Source organism: Pteropus alecto, unplaced genomic scaffold (assembly GCF_000325575.1).
Source record: "Pteropus alecto unplaced genomic scaffold, ASM32557v1 scaffold233, whole genome shotgun sequence".
Lineage (NCBI taxonomy): Eukaryota > Metazoa > Chordata > Mammalia > Chiroptera > Pteropodidae > Pteropus > Pteropus alecto.
This window is the reverse complement of record NW_006434367.1, coordinates 1,095,823-1,115,286: the sequence shown is the minus strand read 5'-3', so window position 1 is coordinate 1,115,286 and position 19,464 is coordinate 1,095,823. Positions and strand designations below refer to the sequence as shown.

General features: G+C 35.3%; 1 protein-coding gene across 17 annotated transcripts in view; it reads left to right on the top strand.

Moving 5' to 3' along the window:
• The window catches only part of CEP192 (centrosomal protein 192), a 138,291-nt gene that overhangs the window by 55,882 nt on the left and 62,945 nt on the right, over positions 1-19,464 (top strand). For 15 of the 17 annotated variants that reach the window (XR_003045514.1, XM_015587238.2, XM_025044889.1 and 12 more), the window contains 3 exons: positions 7,892-8,702; positions 8,792-8,918; positions 18,067-18,238. Coding sequence is in view for 16 of the 17 variants with exons in the window: in XM_015587238.2 (XP_015442724.1) it covers positions 7,892-8,702; positions 8,792-8,918; positions 18,067-18,238 (1,110 nt within the window). In the remaining variant the exon portion in view is untranslated. Of the gene's footprint in view, positions 1-7,891; positions 8,703-8,770; positions 8,919-18,066; positions 18,239-19,464 lie in introns of all 17 variants that reach the window. The other 2 variants (XM_025044895.1, XM_015587244.2) reach the window with 2 other exon arrangements.

Genomic DNA, 19,464 nt, shown 5'->3' with positions numbered 1-19,464 from the left:
TTTTTTTTTTTCCAATTTCTTTTTTTTTTTTGGTAATTGATTTCTAGTTTTATACCATTGTGATTGGAGAGGACGGTTGATATGATTTCAGTCTTCTTAAATTTATTGAGACTTGCTTTGTGTCCTAAGGAGGTCTATTATGGAAAATGTTCCATGTGCACTTGAGAAGAGTGTGTATTTTGCTGCTTTGAGGTGAAATGCTCTGAAAATATTAAATCCATCTGGTCTAGTGTGTCTTTTAGGCCCATTGTTTTCTTGCTGATTATTTGCCTGGAAGATCTGTCTATTGGTGTCAATGGAGTGTTAAAGTGTAGTTTGTTTTCAGAGATTGAATCTTGTCAAATGCTCTTTTGCATCTATGAAGACAAACATGAGCTTTCTTTGTATTAATATATAATTATATTAACATATAATTATATAAATGTATGTATAATTATATATGTGTGTGTATATATATACATATACATACATGTGCGCCTTACTGTTGAATTGTACACCTGAAACTTACTGGATTTCGTTAACTGATGTCACTATAATAAAAATAAATTATAAATAGATTGATTGATTGATAAATAAATAAATAGTTTTTGAATGTTAAACTGTTCTGTACTTGGACTAAACCTCACTTGTGTATTATGTGTTATCCTCTTTATAGATCATTAGATTCAGTTTACTAATTGTTTAGAATTTTTCTTCTTTGTTTATGAGTGAAATGAATGCTCTTTCTTATAATCTTGGTTTTGGTATGAAGATTTTACTGGTCTGATTTTTTTCCATTTTCTGGAAGAGTTTGTAAGATGGTACAATTTTTCTTTAGATTTTGGTAGAAAACTGGTGAAAACTTCTATGTCTGAAATTAAAAGTATTAAAAACTAATACTTTATAATAGATTCAATTTCTTATTAGATATAAGGCTATTCTGATGTTTCAATATTTTTTTGTAGTTTAGTAAGTTGTTTTCTGGGAGTTGTAATCTTTTATCTGAACCTGAAAATATATCACTATAACATTGACCATAATATCCTCTTATAATGTTATTTAATATGTTAGGTTCTTAAGAAATGTCCTACTTGTTATTTTTAATATTAGCTATTTTGCTTCTCTCTTTTCCTTGGTCAATCTTGCCAAGTATTTTTCAATTTTATTTTTAAAATTTTACATTCTCTTTTCTAGTTAATATTTTTTGGTCTTTATTTCTGTCCTAGATTCTGTGGACTTAATTTGCTTTTCTAAGTTCTTGAGATTACTGCTTAACTTGTTTATTTTTTTGCTTTTTTGCTTTTTTTATATATGCATCTGAAGGTATGTTTCCCTGAAAGCAGGGATATTTTTGCATCTCCTTTTTTTCATCCCATATGTTTTTATATATTTTTATTATTTCATTCAATGTATTTTCTAATTTCTCTGATCCATCTGTTTTTTAAAGTTTATTGCTTAGTTTCCAAACATTTAGAGATTTTAAAATACTGATTGTAAGCCAGTTGTACTATAGTCAAAGAGTTTTTGGTTTTAGTCCTTTGAAATGTGTTGAGACATGATATATATTTCAACATTTGTTTAGTTTTTGAAAATGTTCTCTATGCACTTGAAAGAAATGCCATTGGCGCAATTGTTGGTTGCCCTCTTCTGTATATTTCATTTAGGTAAAATTTGTTAAATCATGATCAAACTGTGTTCTTAGAATTATTCTTTCAGTTAATTATTCTTTCAGCTTGTTCTTTCAGTGACTTAGGTGGGTTTGTTTATTATTTATCATGAGTCTGTCAGTATTTCTTTTAAGATTTTCAAGGCTAAACAAAACTCATAGATACAGAGGACAAATTGGGGGTTGCCAGAGGGGGAGGGATTTTTGGGGTGAATGAAATGGGTGAAGGGAGTTAAGAGGTACAAATTTTCGGTTACAAAATAAATAAGACATAAGGGTGTAATTACAAATAAAAATAAGTACTAGTTGTAATGTGCAACATGATGAGAATAGTTAATAATGCTGTATGATATGCAGTCATGCATCGCATAAAGGCGTTTTGGTCAGCCAAGGACTGCCTACGTTGGAGGTCCCATAAGATTATAATGAAGCTAAAAAATTCCTGTCACCTAGTGAAATCATAGCTCTCATAACATCGTAGCACAACACATTACTCACATGTTTATGGTGATGCTTGTGTAAACAAATGTATTGTTTAATGCCAGTTGTATAAAAGTATAGCAGATACAATTATGTGTAGTACATACTAATTGAGAATGGTAAACAACTGTTACTGGTTTTTGTATTTACTATTTATCATTATTTTAGAGTGTAGTCTTTTTATATATATAAAAAAAACGTGTCGTGTTAAGCCAGCAGAAGCCTCACGCATCTCATGTTTACCCATCATTTTCTTTTGTGCTTGATTTAATCTTATGTCGTAGCTCTTAAGTATAAAAAAATCCACTGCTAATGTTGCTAATAAGAAGCCATATCAGGTGATTGACCTAGAAACAAAATTAAAAGTTACTGAGGACTACGAAGGTAGAAAATCAGTAATGGTTATTGCTCACCAGTCAGGCATGTTCCATTCCACCATAGCTACGATCTTGAAGAATAAGAACAAAGTGATGGAAGCTGCTAAAGGATCTGCTTCACTTAAGGCAATAAAACCAACAAAAATTTAAGAAGTGCATATATCAGACTTGGTGAAACTTCTCATTACCTGGATTAAAGACCAGATACAGAAGCATATCCCTCTCTGTACCATGACGATCACAGCAAAAATGAAAAATTTGTTTGCAATGTTGAAGAAAAAGCTGGACTCAACTACAATGTTGAAATTACTGCTAGCTCCAGGTGGTTTAACAATTCAAAAATCATTCATTACATAATCTGAAAGTGAGTGGTAAGTCTGCCAGTGCTGATGAGAAGGCAGCTGAAGAAATTTTTGAAACTCTAGATAAGCAGATTGTGGAGGAAAATTACTTCCCAGAGCAAATATTCAGTATGGGTGGAACTTTCCTGTTCTGGAAACAGATGCCTGAAAAGACTTGATCCATAAGGAGGCCAAGACAGTTCCAGTTTTCAGGGCTTTTAAGGACAGGATAACAGTCTTGTTTCGGATCAGTGTTGCAGGCTACAAATTGAAACTGTGATCTGGCACAGTGAGAACCCCAGGGCCTTCAAGCATGTCAGTAAGCACACACTGCCAGAGTACTGCAGAATCAATAAGAAGTCATGGATGACTCATCTCCTCTCCCAAGATCCCTTCCTGAATTGCTGTGCCAGCGGAATGGAGAAGAACTGTTTGGAGAATGACATACCTTTCAAGATTTTGCTTATCATTGACAGTTCTCCCAGACATCCTCCTCTTATTGATGTTCTTCACCCCAATATCCAGGACACTACCTCTAAGATCCAACCAATGGGTTGAAGAGTTACAGCAGCTTTTAAGTCCTACTACCTGAGGTGGACCCTTTTCTAGGCTATTGCTGCAACTGAGGAAGACACTGATGCAATTCTAGAAGGATTGCAACACCTGGGACTGCATCAAGAATCTTGCTTGGGCTTGATGTGATGTCACTAAGAAGTGTATGAATGGCATTTGAAAGAAGACACAAGGTTCATTCATGGATTTTCCAAAGATTAGGAGGTTGCAAAAATCAGCGAGGCTGTGGTTGAGATGGCAAACAACTTTAACCTGAGTGTTAAATGGGAATGACATTGAGGAACTCCTAGACATGGTTCCTGAGGAACTGACTAATGAGGAGTTGTTCCAGGTGGAACAGGAGTGCATAGCTGAAGAAGAGGCAAGAGAAAAGGAAACTGCTGGAGAAGAAAAAGAACGCTCAAGAAAATTAACAGGAAAGGGTTTAGCAGAAGTTTTTGCAGACTTCAACAAGCTCCTGAACCCTTTTCCTGTTTGCCCTGAGATAACTTGTGGATTACAGCCCTAACCTTACCTTCAAAATTTGCCATGAAATATCTCGCTTCTGTTATTTTCCCATCGCTCTAGCATATTGATGGTCTTTGGAAACATTATATCATTCTATTTATAGCATTCTATTTTTAGTAGTTCACTCGCTGGAAATGTCGTAGCCTAGAAAACATAGCTATATTCCTACATGAGCTGCACATTCTTTTCTAAATGAGAAAAGGGTTAAAGATGTTGAAAACATGGACCCCAAAACAAAAAGATTTTCATTCATGGAGAGGAATGTTCATGGTGCTTTATCTGCTTACAAGCAAATCTGTGATGGAAAGAAAAACAAAGCAACCGTTACCATAGGTATATTTTTAAAAAGAGTGATACCTCCTCAAGAAGAGCCTCAGGCAGGTCCTTCAGGAGGTATTCCAGAAGAAGGCATTGTTAACATAGATGGCAGCTCTATGGGTGTTACTGCTCCTGAGCACCTTCCATGGGACAAGTATGGAGGTGGAAGACAGTGATATTGATGATCTTGAATCCTAACCCTGTGTAGGCCTAAGCTAACATGTGTTTATCTGTTGTTAGTTTTTAACAGAAAAGTTTAGAAATAAAAATTTAATTTAAAAATAGAAAACTTATGGAATAAGGATATAAAGAAAATATTTTGTACAGCCGCACAATGTGTGTTTTAAGCTAAGTGTTACTACAAAAGAGTTGAAAGTTTAAAAGTTTAAAAAATTAAGTTTATAAAGTGAAAATGTTACAGTAAACTTTTATTATTATTAAAGAAAAACAATTTTATATGAATTTGGTGTAGCATAAGTATATGTTGTTTATAAAGTTTATAGTAGTGTGCAGTAAGACCCTAGGTCTTAACACAAAGCAACTTATCCTGCAGGCGCCATTCGTGGTAAATGCCCTACACATGTGTACCATTTTTTTATCCTTTATACTATATTTCTACTGTACTTTTTCTATGTTTAGATATACAAATGCTTAGCATTGTGTTTTAGTTGCCTACTGTATTCAGTACAGTAACATGCTGTACAGGTCTGTAGCCTAGGAACAATAGGCTATACATCTAGGTTTGTTAAGGACTCTCTGATGTTCTCACATGACAGAATTACCTAATGATGTATTTCTCAGAATGTAGACCCTTTGTTAAGTAACACATGACTGTCTAGGAAAGTTGTTAAGAGAGTAGAACCTGAGAGTTTTTATAACAAGGAGGAAGTTTTTCTTTTCCTTTTATTGTATCTATTTGAGATGATGGATGTTAACTGAACCTATTATAATCATTTCACAATATATGTAAACCAAACCATCATGCTGTACACCTTAAACTTATACAGTAATGTATTTCTTAATAAAATTGAGAAAAATTTTGAGGCTATATTTTTAGATACATACAAATTAGGATCGTTCTCTTTTTCTGGAGAATGGAACCTTTTATTATTGTGCGTGATTCCCTTTGTCTCTATGCCTATTCCTTAAGTCTAGTTTGATAGTAACATAGTTAACAACAGCTATCTTTAGTTAGTGTTTGCATGTTATACCTTTTTTTATTATATTACTTTCAACCTTTCTGTATCATCTTAGATGTTTCTTTTATAAGAACAAAGAGTTGGATTTTATTTTTCAACCAGTTCCACAGTCTTTCTTTTTACTTATATTTAATGGAATTCTCAATATATGGGGGTTTGAATCTGCTCTCTTTATTCACTTTCTCTGTTTCATCTAGACTTTGTTCTTTTTTTTTTTTTTTTTTTACAATTTTTTGGATTAAGTACTTTATATTATTCCAATTTCCCTACTCTACTAATTTGGTAATTATATGTTTTCCTGTTATTTTAGACTGGTTATACTCCAGAAATTACAACATGTCTCCTTTGCTTAATAATGTTTAATAAATTTTTACGGGAGGGGGGTGTTTTTTTATTTTTTTACCTCTTGACATTACAGGATCATAAAGCATTTGATTTTATTCCACTTATAAGCTGCTGCTGTTTTATATTTTAATTCTCTGTTTAAACCCAGTAACATGGTGATGATGGTGGTGACGATTACTATTATTTCATGTACATGCAACCACTGTGCATCTCTGACCTCCTATCTGAGATTAATTTTCTTTTGCTTCAAGAATATCCTTACGATTTCTATCAGGGTCTGCTGATAATGAGTTCTCTGTTTTTGTCTTCCTAAAAACTTTTCGCCTTCATTCTTGATGTTCGTTGTTGTTTGATATAGACTTTCAGCTTAGCAGTTTGAATATATTATTTTACATCATTTCATTGTAAAAGATTGCTGTCAAACTTATTGTTAATCTCATTAAAAGTAATGTATCTTATCTCTGCTTTAAACAAATTTGGTTTTCGTTCATTTTACTATGATGTGCTTAAGTATCTTTTGTTTTATGTGGCTTGAGGTTCATAGGCCTTCTTAACTCTTGCATTGTTGACTCAAAAAGTTTTAGAAAATTCTCAGCCAATATCTCTTCAAATACAACTTTAGTTCCATTTTCTCTCCTCTTTTGAGAATTCAGTTACAAGTTTGTTGGACTTTCTCAGAGTGTCTCTCTTTTTCTGATATGTTCTTTTGGTTCATTTGTATATTTTCCATTAACTTTCTCTTTCATGGTTCATTCTAGATATTTTCTTCAGACTTCTCTTCCAACTCTGATACTTTTTTCAGTTGTGTGCAATTCATTGATAAGCCTGTCCATTGGGTTCTTAATTTGTTAATGTATTTTTCAATTATAGAATTTACATTTAGTCCTATATTATTTCTAGTCCTCTGCTAGAGTCTCTTGTCTTTTATTAATTATGTTTTCTATTTTATGTTAGTTTTTGTATTTTAGATGTTTATGTTGTAGATTTTAAATTTACATGTGTTTTGGATTCTGATGACTCTATTTTCTAGATCTCCCATGGTCTGTTTCTTTTGGATTTGGGCTACATTTTCTTGTAACATCATGTGTCATTCATTGATTGAGGGGTGGACTTTTATAGTAAAAATTGTTGAAATAATTTGAAGCCTTGAGAGGTGATATCTTCCAGACAGGATTTATGTTTGCTTCTGAAAGGGAGCAAAGAACTCTAGCAATCTCAGATCACTTTAATCCAGTTTCTGGGATCGAGGTAATTGGAGCTGTACCTCAGTCCTTATGAGAGACAGTCTAATTTTGGTTAATCTTTACTCGTAGGGTATAGCCCTTTATAGTCTCATTCTAATGCATGATTTTTACCAGGGCCACCCCCTGCCATCAGTGGTAGACTCCGAACTGAGGTTTTTATACTCTTATACCTGTAAGAACAATTTTGATTAGCTTCTCGAAGTTTTTTTTATCAGCTGCCTCTTCTTGAAGCCTCAGATCCCCATTAATGAGCTCACCTCTCTGGGATTCTTCTCTTGAGTTTTGGCCCCAACTTTTACTCTTTTTCTTTTAGCTCCCTAGTACCTTCTAAGGAATGTCTATGGATATGCTGTCCAGTTCTAATTGCTTTCAGCAAGAGTTGGCTTGCGTTACTTAGTCTGCTATTACTGGAGGCAGAAGTCTTAACTTGATTTTTGAATATTAAATAGATCTGTCTTTCTTTGTTTCATTTCAATTTTTTACCCATGATTCCTATTTACGTCTTGCTTATAAATCTAACAAGTGAATGAAATTACCAAGAACTTTACTTGGCAATCACAGTGGGGCAGTGGCTTCTCAATCTCAGTTTAATATTTTGGTTTTACATTATTCTCTGATTCAGTTTTACCATCTCTTGAAACTCCTGAAGAATTTTTTTAACAGTTGATAATCTGATTATGTAAGTAACCCAGTACTCTACAATTAAAGCTTATAACAACTGCCTTATTTCATTAGGATATTTGTTATACCGTTAGTTTCTTGCTGCTGTTAAATCTTATGTAGCATTTATAAAGATTAAACTAATATATACCTACCATGGACCTGAAGTAAATTTATCTGATGTAAATTTTCTTATTTCTAGGACACTTTCTTCATGAACAGCAAACCCCAAAGATGCAAAGGCAAGCTACTTGATGGTGGTGATTCTGTACTTAGGATAAGCACCATTGCTTCAGCTATTGAAAATGCATCAGTTAGTACTGATCCTTCCCAATTTGCTGCCATGATCAAGGCACTTTCAAATAATATTCAGGAAGATGATAAACAAAAGGACTGTTCCATTGTGTCTCATTTCTTACCTAATGATTTAGAAAAAAGTAATGGATCTAGCACATTTGATATGGAGAAATATCTTAAAAAAACCGAAGTTAGTAGATGTGAAGGTGGACTGCAAAACTTTTCAAGAGCTGATGGGTCTATTTGGGATTTGTATTTGCCAAAAGAACGGACTACAGAAGACATCCATACAGTAGACTTAGGCGCTACTACTAGATGTGTAAGGGAATCAGAAGAAAATACGGCAGCTATTTGCTATGGTGAAAATGGAGAGAGTGAAAGCCAGGAATCATTAAGATCAATAAACACTTCAAATTCAGTTCTTACAAATATAAGAGAGAATGAGAGTGCAGTAGTTGATATGAAGACATATTCCATTGACGACAAATTTCCAGATATTGGTAACAGTGAAAAAGCTACCTCAATGTCCATTCCAACGTCTAATAGTTATTCATTAGTAAGGACCCCCAGAATAGCATCCCTTTGGCTGTCAAAAGAGTGTGAAGAAATGCAAAGTAATAGAGAAAATCAGAGGGAAAATGAATATGTTAGTGAAACTAGCAGTGAAAAGCATGTGACTTTTGGAAAACATTCTTTAATCTCACCTAAAAATGTTGGTAAGTGGTAGAGTAATTGATAACATTCACAACATTTTGCAGACTTTTTTTTTTCCTGTTCTCATTAGAAAATAATACCTTTCTGATAGATTTGAAAAATCCTTCTCCTGAGCATGGTGCATGTGGTTCAGAAGATGGCCAAGATAGCTTCAGACCTTCCACTTCTCCACTGAGTCATTCTTCTCCTAGTGAAATTTCTGGAACAAGTTTATCTGGGTAGGTACTTTTTTTTTTTTTTTTTTAAACAAATGCATGCTCAGTATAGGAAAGATGGTAAAAATTATTATCTATAGGTTCCTCTTTTGTGAATTTCATTCAAGGCGTTTTTTTCTGTGCAAATTTTTATACTTTTTTTTTTTCACTTATAATGATTCTCTGTTTAAAAAAATTAATAATGTTGAAAAATGGTATAGATGTTAGAGGCTCTGTTCATCCCAGAGCAACCAAATCAAAGTTACGACAGAAACAGAGCAAACAGCAAGGAAAAATCATCTGGGATCTAGTTGAACAAGCCATTCAACTAGGGAGAAATCCAAGAAATCACCTTGCAACGGCAGAAGATAGGATGAGGTGAGGATGCGAGGCTGCCCAGTCCCAAAGGGCTGAGTGGGACAGAGGCTGTGGCAGCGGCAGATGCCTCTTAAAGGGCTGTGTCTGTGAGTAGACTTTAACAGTGATGGACTTGCTTGCTCTGAGCACCAATGCTGGTTTGGCTGCGCAGGGGGCACCAGGGACTTACAGGGGACGCTGAGTTGTTGGAATGAGGACTGAGGTGAAACTCGCTCTATACAGATGTGCCGGTGGTATCCATTGTTCTTCTGTTGAGTCCTCCCCCATACCAGTGCGTGAACTCACCACCCACAGGGGAGACATAATTAAACTGAATAACAGGTTGCTCCGTCCAGAAGATTCCCCAAAACTTCACCTCTCCCAACTCGTGGCCCCACCCAAGCCACATCCAGGTATATCCTCAGTGAGTCAGGTGCTCCTTGCTGAGCAGCACCTATACTCACACTGGAGGCAGCTGGCCTTGGTTTCTGGTGTGGCCTTTTGAGACAACTATAAGCACATCTGTGGATTGCTTGCTGAATCTTAAAAGGTGGCCCCTGAGGGGCAGAGGCTTGGGCTAAATTTGAACCCCTGCAGCTGAACCCCTCTCAGGACTATGTCACTGGACACCTACTTCACAAATCCACACTAATAAGACCGGGAGACTTAGGAGCTTTGCTCAGTACATAGAAACATGGAAACAGACACGAAAGTCAGCCATAATGGGAAGACGAAGAAGCAGAAACCATATGAGAGAATAGAACAGAGATCCAGAAATAATGGAGTCAAGTAATCTAACAGATGCAGAATGCAAAACACTGAGTATAAAGATGCTCAATGAACTTATGGGAAGTGTAGATGAATTCAGTGCGAACTTCAGAGAGATCAAAATAAAAAATGGAAATGGAAATTAGAAAAGAGAACCAGTCTGAAATGAAGGAACGCATTATCTGAGATGAGAACTACATTAAATGGAATAAACAAAGTGAATAAAGAAGAGTTTTAAATGAGCTATATAGAGGATGGGAAAGCCAAGGACAATCAGAATGGCAAGAAAAAAGCCAAGACTATAATAATATAAGGAGTCTATGGGACACAGTTAAAGGTAAAAATATCCATGTCGTAGCGGTACTTGAAGGAAAACAAGATGTTGAAGAGCTATTTGAAGAGATAATGATAACTTGGTGAAGGAAATAGACATACAACCCCAGGAAGCTCAAGTCCCAAAAACCAGGAACCCAAAGAGTCCCACACCAAGACACGTCATAATTAAAATGCCAAAGGTTAAATAGAAAGAGAATCTTAAAAGCAGCAATAGAAAAGCAGTTTCCTGTAAGGGAACACCCAGAAGACTGGCAGCTGGTTTCTCAAAAGAAACTATGCAGGACAGAAGGGCTTGGCGAAAAATATTCAATGTGATGAAAACCCAGGATCTATAACCAAGAATCCTTTATCCAGCCAGCAAAGCTATCATTTAGAGTTGAAGGACAGATAAAGAGCTTCCCAGACAAAAATAAGCTAACGGAATTTATCATCGAGCCAGCATTGCAGGCAATGTTAGAGGGACTTCTTTAAGAAGAAAAAACATATATCAAAAACAGGGATGAAGAATGGTAACAACTACCTCAAATGGGAAAGAATTAAGTGCTCCAACCAAAAGATAGAGTGGCCGAATGGATAAGAAAACAAGACCCCTACATATGCTGCCTACAAGAGACTCAATTCAGATTAAAAGGCACACAGACTAAAACGGAGATGGAAAAAGATACTGCCTTGATGGACCTAGAGGGTATTGCGCTGAATGAAATGGGTTGGATAGAGAAAGACAAATATCACATGATTGCACGTACTTGTGGAATCTAAAGAACAAAATAAACAACAACAAAAGTGGAAATAAACTCATAGATAGATTATTTAGAGGGATACTAGATGGGAGGGGTTTGGGAGGAGACAAAAGGCAAAGAGATTAAGAGGTAGAAATGGATAGTTGCAGAATAAACATGGAGATGTAGAGTGTAGCATGGGGAAGATGGTTAATAATGTAATAAATATGTAACAGGGAAGAGGGGTACTAAATTTAGTGGGGTGATCACTTTGCAAGTTATGTGGATCTCTGCTATGCTATACAACTGAAACTGGTATATTATTGTATGTCAACTATAATTGAAAGAAAAATCATTGAAAAATCATTGTACAATGTAAATGCAAGCAACTAATTATTATATTTCAATAAAGACAAAAATTAATAATGTTATAGACTGCATAATGAATCTTTCATGATTTATTTTATTTAAAATTTTTTCCCCCTTTTTAATTCCTCCCCATACCTCCACCCCTGACCCATGGATGTTGCTGTTATTAGTTTCTTAGGTATTCTTCTAGAATTTCTTTATGCATATATAGGCAAATATAAATATGTTCTTATTGTCATCCCTTTTAATGCTCAATATAGGGATTTTTACACACTTAAGTTTTGCTATACAAGGTATTACAGTCTCATTTGTATTATAGTCACTTTGGACGTGTGAAAATATATAGGATAAATTTCTGGAAGTGAGATCGTTGGGTCAAAGAGTATATGCATTGATGTTCATATTTAAATTAGTAGAATTCTTCCATAGAGGTGTTAATTTAATTTTCCACTAACAGTTTAGGAGAGGATCGATTTTCCCACAGCTTCACCAACATCAAATATTTTGATTGTTGATAAGTGAAAAATAGTATTTCATTATAGTTTTAATTCATATTTTTTATGAGCATCTTTTCCTTCTCTATGAGATATCTAGTCATCTTTGTTGCTTGTTTTTTTCATGGACTGTTAGTCTTTTTTTGTCTCCATTTCTAGGAGCCTTTGATGTATTGGGAAGAACAAGTAGTCCTTTATTTGTGATACGAGTTATGGTTCCTAGTTTTTAGAAATTTTATTTTACCTACTTTTTTTTGCCTATAGGAAGTTTATTTTATTAATTTATCAAGTTTTTTTTATGCCTTATAAAAGCTCTTTTATATGTTTCTATATTGAGAGATTTTAATAAACAGAAATTTTACCCAGCAGTGAAATGGTTGAAAATGTTCAATATTTTGGAACAAATTGAAATTACGTTTGATTTCAAAGTTACCTATTAACTATTTCTCAAGCTGCCATTGAAGTTTTGCATGTTCACCTGAAATGGTGTGGATGAACTAGAGCTAAATATCTATGGAGAGCTTAATTCTTTCCTGTTTCAATGAATCCTCAACACCTCATTCTGAAATAGTTTTTCATATACACAGCCACCTCTTATTTAACAGTTAATTTTCTATTTTAAAGGCTATTAGAAGTCCTTCAGCCCAACCAAATTTGAAGATCATCTGACTTTGACTTGTCATCATTGCCGCTATCCAATTTTCTCCTTTCTCTTACCATTAATATTTGCCTATAAAATTATCTAAGTGTTTATCTTTGTACTGTTAATAAGTATACTTTGGATACTTATTTTGCAAGCTTTTAAATTATCTTCTTTGATTCCTAGCTGTAATAGTTTCTCATGGCTGCCATAACAAAGTACTACAAACTGGATGGCTTAAAACAACAAATTAATTTTTTCATAATCAGTAAGCTAGGAGCCCAGGATCCTATTATCTGAAGCTTCCTTCTGGTAGCTTCTGATAGCCTTAGGTGTTCATTGGCTTGTAGATGGATGCATCACTCTAATCTCTCTCTGTATTCACATGTCTGCCTTTAATCTCTGTCTGTGTCCATATTTACCTCTTCTTATAAGGACAACATTCACGTTGGTTTAAGGCCCAGCCATTATGACCTCATCTAATTACCTCTGCATGACCCCATTTCTAAGTAAGGTCACATTCGAGACACTAGGGGTTAGGACTTAAACATATCTTGTTTGGGGAACATAACCTATAACACCAATGAGACAATTGGTGAACTTATTCTCATGTTCTTTCCCTTTTCCCTTTCTACTTTTTTTTAGGTCGTGTAATTTCTGTGTTGGCATTTCATTTGCATTATGATTTATCACTGTATCCTACATTTTAGTTTTTGTTTCACAGTTAAATATATTCAGTTCTTGACATTAGTTGTTTCTTCTCTTGGTTGACTAAAGTATGTCCTGTAGGAGTTTGCTCAGAGAAAGCCTGGTGGTGCAATATTCTGTAGGCTTTTCTATGTTTAGAAGTTAATCCGTGGCATAGCTGTTTCTGAAAGTTTTGGTTTGTACTTTGTTCTGTTAAGTTTCTTGTAGGGATTGCTTTACTGTCTCAATGGAAAATAGGGAAATCTGAGGCTATCCTAATTCTCTTTGCCTCATAATTGAATTGATATTTTTTTAAGCTTATGCCAAGGATGCTTTATGTTTCAAGTCTGGTAATTTTCTTGGGTTCTGTCTCTATGTAGACTCTCCATGGTTACTGTGCCCAGGCACACACTATATCCTTTAATCATATGGAGTCAAGCATTATTTTATTTAAGGAAAGGTTTTTGAATTATTTGTTAAAATATTAGTCCTGCTCCATCCCACTGCTGCCCCTAGCAACTCTAGTGATGCATATGTAGGATCTATTTTTCGTGATTTTTGCATTTATTTTTCTCTTTTAATCCTTTCTTTAAGAACTATTTATTTTGGAATAATTTTAGATGCATAGAAGTTACAAAGATAGTATAGAGAGATCCTATGTACCCTTTACCCAGTTTCCACCAGTGGTTGCATCTTAGGTAATTATAGCGTAGTGTCACAACCAGGGACTTGTCATGGCTACAGTGTGTGGGTAGAATTCAGTGTCATTTTATCAACGGTGTGAATTCACATAACCACCTCCACAATCAAAGATACAGAATTTTTCCATCACCACAGTGATCTGTCTCTTTCTTAATTTCTGTTTTATGTCATTTGCATTTCACATTTCTAGATTCCTTACAGTGTTTTAAGGGCCCAGCCTACTCCATTATGACCTCATCTAATTACCTCTGCATGACAACAGATCTCTAGATTCCTTACAGTGTTTTCTGCAGTATGTCTTTCCCCCTTTGTACTTTCCAGTTTCATCTTGTTTTCTTTGGTTTTGATATTTTTAAATTATATATGAAGGCAGTTAATAAAAACTGCAAGTACTTTATAAAAACTTACATTATTATGATTTTTTCCTTCATACTGCCTTTTACTGTATGATCAGAGACAAAATGCTAGATTAGGTGGTCTCACTCTTAAACTCACTTTTTTCCCCCCTGCTCCTAAGAAAGTATTTATTCATTAAGTAAGGGAAACATACCTTAAGAAGATACACTAAACTTCTTATGAACGTGGAAGACGGTCAGATATTTTGAATAAGAACATCACATTTACTTTTACTGAAGTGGCCATGGAATTGGTAAGCTTACTCCACATGGGTAAGCTAGCCAAGTACAGGCACTTTCGCCTCTTAGCTTGGGGCAGATCAATAGGACTTAATGAGAAAAAGGTCAATTCCTATGAGGGTAGTGCACTCTGAACTAAAATTGCAGAAAGATGAAGTGATGTTGTGATGCTGAGTTGCTTAACATAAATTTTTTTTTTTCTTTCATAGTCACTAAAGCAAACACTAGTTGAGATCTCTTGTTCAGTATCTGGCATATAGATTAATTAATGAATCTTTTCGAGGGCATGATTTTAGCCTACTAGCAAAAGCTTTCTGTCAGGTTTTGGCCCACCCCAACCCAACTTTAGTATTTCACAGTATGCATTGTATTATATTTTTATCAATATATAATTAGCATACAATAAAACTCAGATCTCAGAGGTCTCATTCAATGAGTTTTTGACACTTTTTATACCTACTTAGGCACCACCCCTAAAATATACAGAACATTTACATCACCCCATTGACATTTCCTTGCCTTTTTTCAGTCAGTTCTCCTGCCTCCCTCACCCCTACCCTGGCACCCACTTTCTGATTTGTATTGCTGTAGGTTAGTTTCGTCTGTTCTTGCATTTTGTATGAATGCAATCATATACAGTCATGTGCTGCTTCACAGGGATACATTCTGAGAAATGTGTCATTAGGTGATTTTGTCATTGTATGAATATCAGAGAACGATTACATAAACTTAAATGATGCAGCCTACTATACACGTAGGCTACGTGGGACAACTTGTTGCTACAAGCCTGCACAGCATGTTATTGTACAAAACAACATGAGACTAAATCAAGCACAAGAGATATGTGAGGCTGCTTCCTGTGTTACATGGCATGCTGTTTTACAGTGGACTTTAATAAGTAGAGTGCACTCTAACAATAAAAAGTATAGTATAGTAAATACATAAACCAGAATATAATCATTCTCAAGTATTGGGTACTATACATAATTGTATGTGCTATACTTTTATATTACTGGCAACGCAGGTGTGTTTACACCAGCATCACCACAAACATGAGTAATGAGTTGAGCTATGATGTTATGATGGCAATGATGTCAGCGGGAGATAGGAATTTTTCAGCTTCATTATAATCGTATGGGACCACCATGGTATATGCAGTCCATCATTCAACGAAACATCGTTATGCAGTACCTAACTGTAGTACATTTTTTTCGGTCTAGCTTCTTCCAGAATGTGTTTCTGAGATTCATCGTGTTGCATGTGTCAGTAGCTCATCATGTTTATTGCTGTATAGTACTCTATTGCATGGATGTGCCACATTCTGTTTATCATTCTCTTGTCGCATAATATACATTTTTGTCTAAGCTGCCATTTTACATGTTCCTACTATTGCTTTCTCTTCTTTTTCCCTTATCAGCCCTAAATGAATGTGTCAATCTCTTTTAATTGATTTTCTTGGATTATGATAACCTCTGCATACACGGTTCTTTCTTCAACTGAGAAAAGTTTTATTTTTCTATTATGTGTATTACCTGTGTTCCACTTATTCCTTCCTCCTTTTTAGTACACTGATTGCCCATTAATTGATAAATCCCTTCTCTGGTCATCCATGACTATTTTATTTATCCTAATTTCTTTACATTGATTCTGTATTGTGGGATAGCTATTCATGTGTTTATCCTCTGTATCACTGATTTCGTGTAGCATAAACTATGCTTTTCGTTGCTGCCAACATAGACTTTAATTTTGTATTCATTTATTTTATTGAAATCCTCATACCTTTTTATCATGGTAAAATAGATTTGATATTTTTATTTTACATTTTTTTTTCTGTTTCCACCACCTCATATTCCATTAATTTTTTTGTATATTCTTGGTGAAATGTTGGACAGAATTTTCTTCTGTTCACTGCAACATGTTTTTGGTGAGTGTACTTTGGTAATTTTCTGTTCATTATTTCTAGCTGGTCTTCTAGCTGGTTTCTGACGGATTCGTTGAGCTGATTTAGAGCTTCTTATTCCAGAACTACCTTTTGAGTTTCTCTGCAGCCGGCACCTTGGCAATTTTTGGATTCCTTCGAAGTCTGACATCTTGAATGAAATTCTTCTCCTTTTATTTCCTTGTGTTCTTACAGTTCACTCCTCATTACCTAAGGTAATATAACCTAAATGCATTTGTTCTTTTCAACCAAAGGAGCCGGACTAATAATAGAACAAATCACTCTAGTAACCCGCAACCTTTTCACACCGTAACGTGGTGTCTGTGTGAATATGTGTGCGTGTGCCTTCAAGAACCCGTGTAAGTGCATGTCATACAGCGGCTAAAGTAGGCCTGAAGCAGTTTGGTTGGTATTTTGTCTCCATTTGTTAGAGATTCACTAGTATTTTGTCAGTACTGTCTTGATTTGGTGCTTTTTAAAAACCCAAATTTAAAATAGGGTTTTCTTTTGTGTTCACTGCCCAGGTGAGGATTTTGAATTTTATGCAAAAACAACAGGGTAAAATTCAGTCAAATTAAGGGCTGAATTGAAACTAAATGTCAGTGTTCAGCGACTATTTCCAGAGATGGCTGCTGGGACAGTATTTCTTACCTAGTGTGACTTTGCCACTTCTCAAGAGTTGCACCCTGTTTCCCTTCTCTTTGAATTGGTCTGGGCAGGCCCTACAATGGGTATCGACTAACATGATATGGTGTGTGTAGTAAGTAGATGTGAGCTCTTACTATTTATTGCTTTCTAATTTTTTTTTCTTAATATATTATGAACATCTTTCTGAGTCAAAGGTAGTATTCAGCAGCATGACTTAAAATGGCTTCATACTGTTTTATTGTGTTTGTGCTGTAATTTCCATAGCCTGGTTCTTCCTAATATAACATTTAAGATTCCCTACATTATCATCAGTGGTATTCTATGATGACAAATTCTTTTAGCAAAATTTTTATAATTAGTGTTAATTTTTTTCTTAGGATAAATTTGTAGGTACAGAATATCTGAATCAAGGAGATTTTGATACGCATTGCTTAGTTGCCCAGCCAAAAGTTGTACCACTTTATATCAGCAGTATATGACTGTTTTCATTTTTTGCACTTATCTACATGATTCTTTTTTTCATCTTTACCCTTTGAGGACAGAAACTTTTTAATGCTCTGCTCATTGCTCTATATCAGGTATTTAGGAAATTTTTATTATATGAATAGCTACTAACATTGTATGTGGAATTTATTAATGAAAATCCCACTTTTTTCTTTTACAGTAGATTACCAGATACTTTATTCAGTAGGAATATAATTTACAATTTTAGACAATTAAGTGTAAAAAATTAATTCATGGTTATTACATATGGCAGCTAGAGCAGAGACTTTAAATTAACAAGATTGTAGGCAAAACAGGTTTGGTTTTTGCTAGTGTAGAAAATGTTAAGTAACAGACTAGACAACTCTATTCACAAGGTGTTCTCTCTCTTTCAGGTGTGCTTTAGAGACTTTTGGCTCAGCAGCTCATCATCAGAAGTCCCCCAGTGAGAGTGGATTGTCTCAATTAATGTGTCCACAAGCTGGTTTGAGCAGGCTGACTTACGTGTCTGAACAAGGGAGCACCTGTCCCACCACAGCCTTAGATTATGGCCCTGAGGACCACAAGGTGAGTAGCACTTTTATTGTTTCTTTACTAAGGCTTTGGGTTCTAAAGTATTATTGAAGTAGGACTCAGACTGAGGTTCCAGCCTATATACTTGCTGTTGTCATTTTACCTTTAAAATAAGTATGTGTGTGTTGTGCGTGTATCAAATAGCTGCTCATGCTGGATAGGCACTAGAGGTACAAATATTTTCGTGTGTGCCCTCAAAGCTCTCAGTCTGATTGTGGACACTTGCAAGACACACTGTAATGCACTGAGACATTCACTGTGGGGATTCAGAAGGAGGTAACTAAAAATTTGACTGGGGTGTCAGAGCGATAGGTAATGTATTGAAGCCATATTTTTCAGAACTACTTGGACTTAAGGAGGAAGCAGACAAACATGGGGGAAGGCAAATGGAGGATGGAATTGTAAAATACACACTGCATTTGAGGGACGCCTAGAAGTTTGGAATGACTGCAGTGAATCCTGTACTTGGGGAAAGAAGGAGAGGCCAGACTATGAAGAGTCTTAGATGTGAAATTTGGCAGGACACTGACATGATCTGTGTTGATGCTTTCAAGCTCATTGCAATAGCAGTTTGGAGGCGGCATTGCCGGGGGCAAGACGAGAACCAGGAAGACTGACACAAAGCTAATGTAGTCAGTTGGGTGAGAGACGGTGCAGGCTGTGAAGGTGGGAGAGAAGCAGAGAGAGCTGAGAGATTTAGGTGGGAGAATTTTATTACTATCTGCGTGTGTGTTTTGTGAATGCGACAGTGTTCAGTATTTTTAACAAGGTGAATGTGACTTTGCGAATATGCAATCTAGGCTTCTTTTGCCAAGCTATTGATAAATATATCCACTAAAGTTACTAAACATAGGATGTGTTGGACAAACCGGTATACCCATTTCGTTGAAAGCTGTCTTTTTGTTGATGCTGTTAGATGTTTGGTCTTAATAGTGGTTAAGAGCTGAATTGTGGAGATGGCTTCTCCTCTGCTACTTTCACTCAGATACAGTCTTCCCAAGCCTGTTGTTCATGTGTAAGGAGGGACAGTGGTATGAGGACAAGGTTTGGCACCAAGAAGTTACCACTGAATATGTACAGACTGTTATTTATTTTTACTGATTGCTTTATTGATTGATGAATAAAAGTTTGTTTCACAGTGTCTTTGTTTCTGAAACTTTTGTCCAGGAGAGATTTTTCAAACCAAGTACCAAGAGTAATCAGTGAGGGTTAAGTGCTTC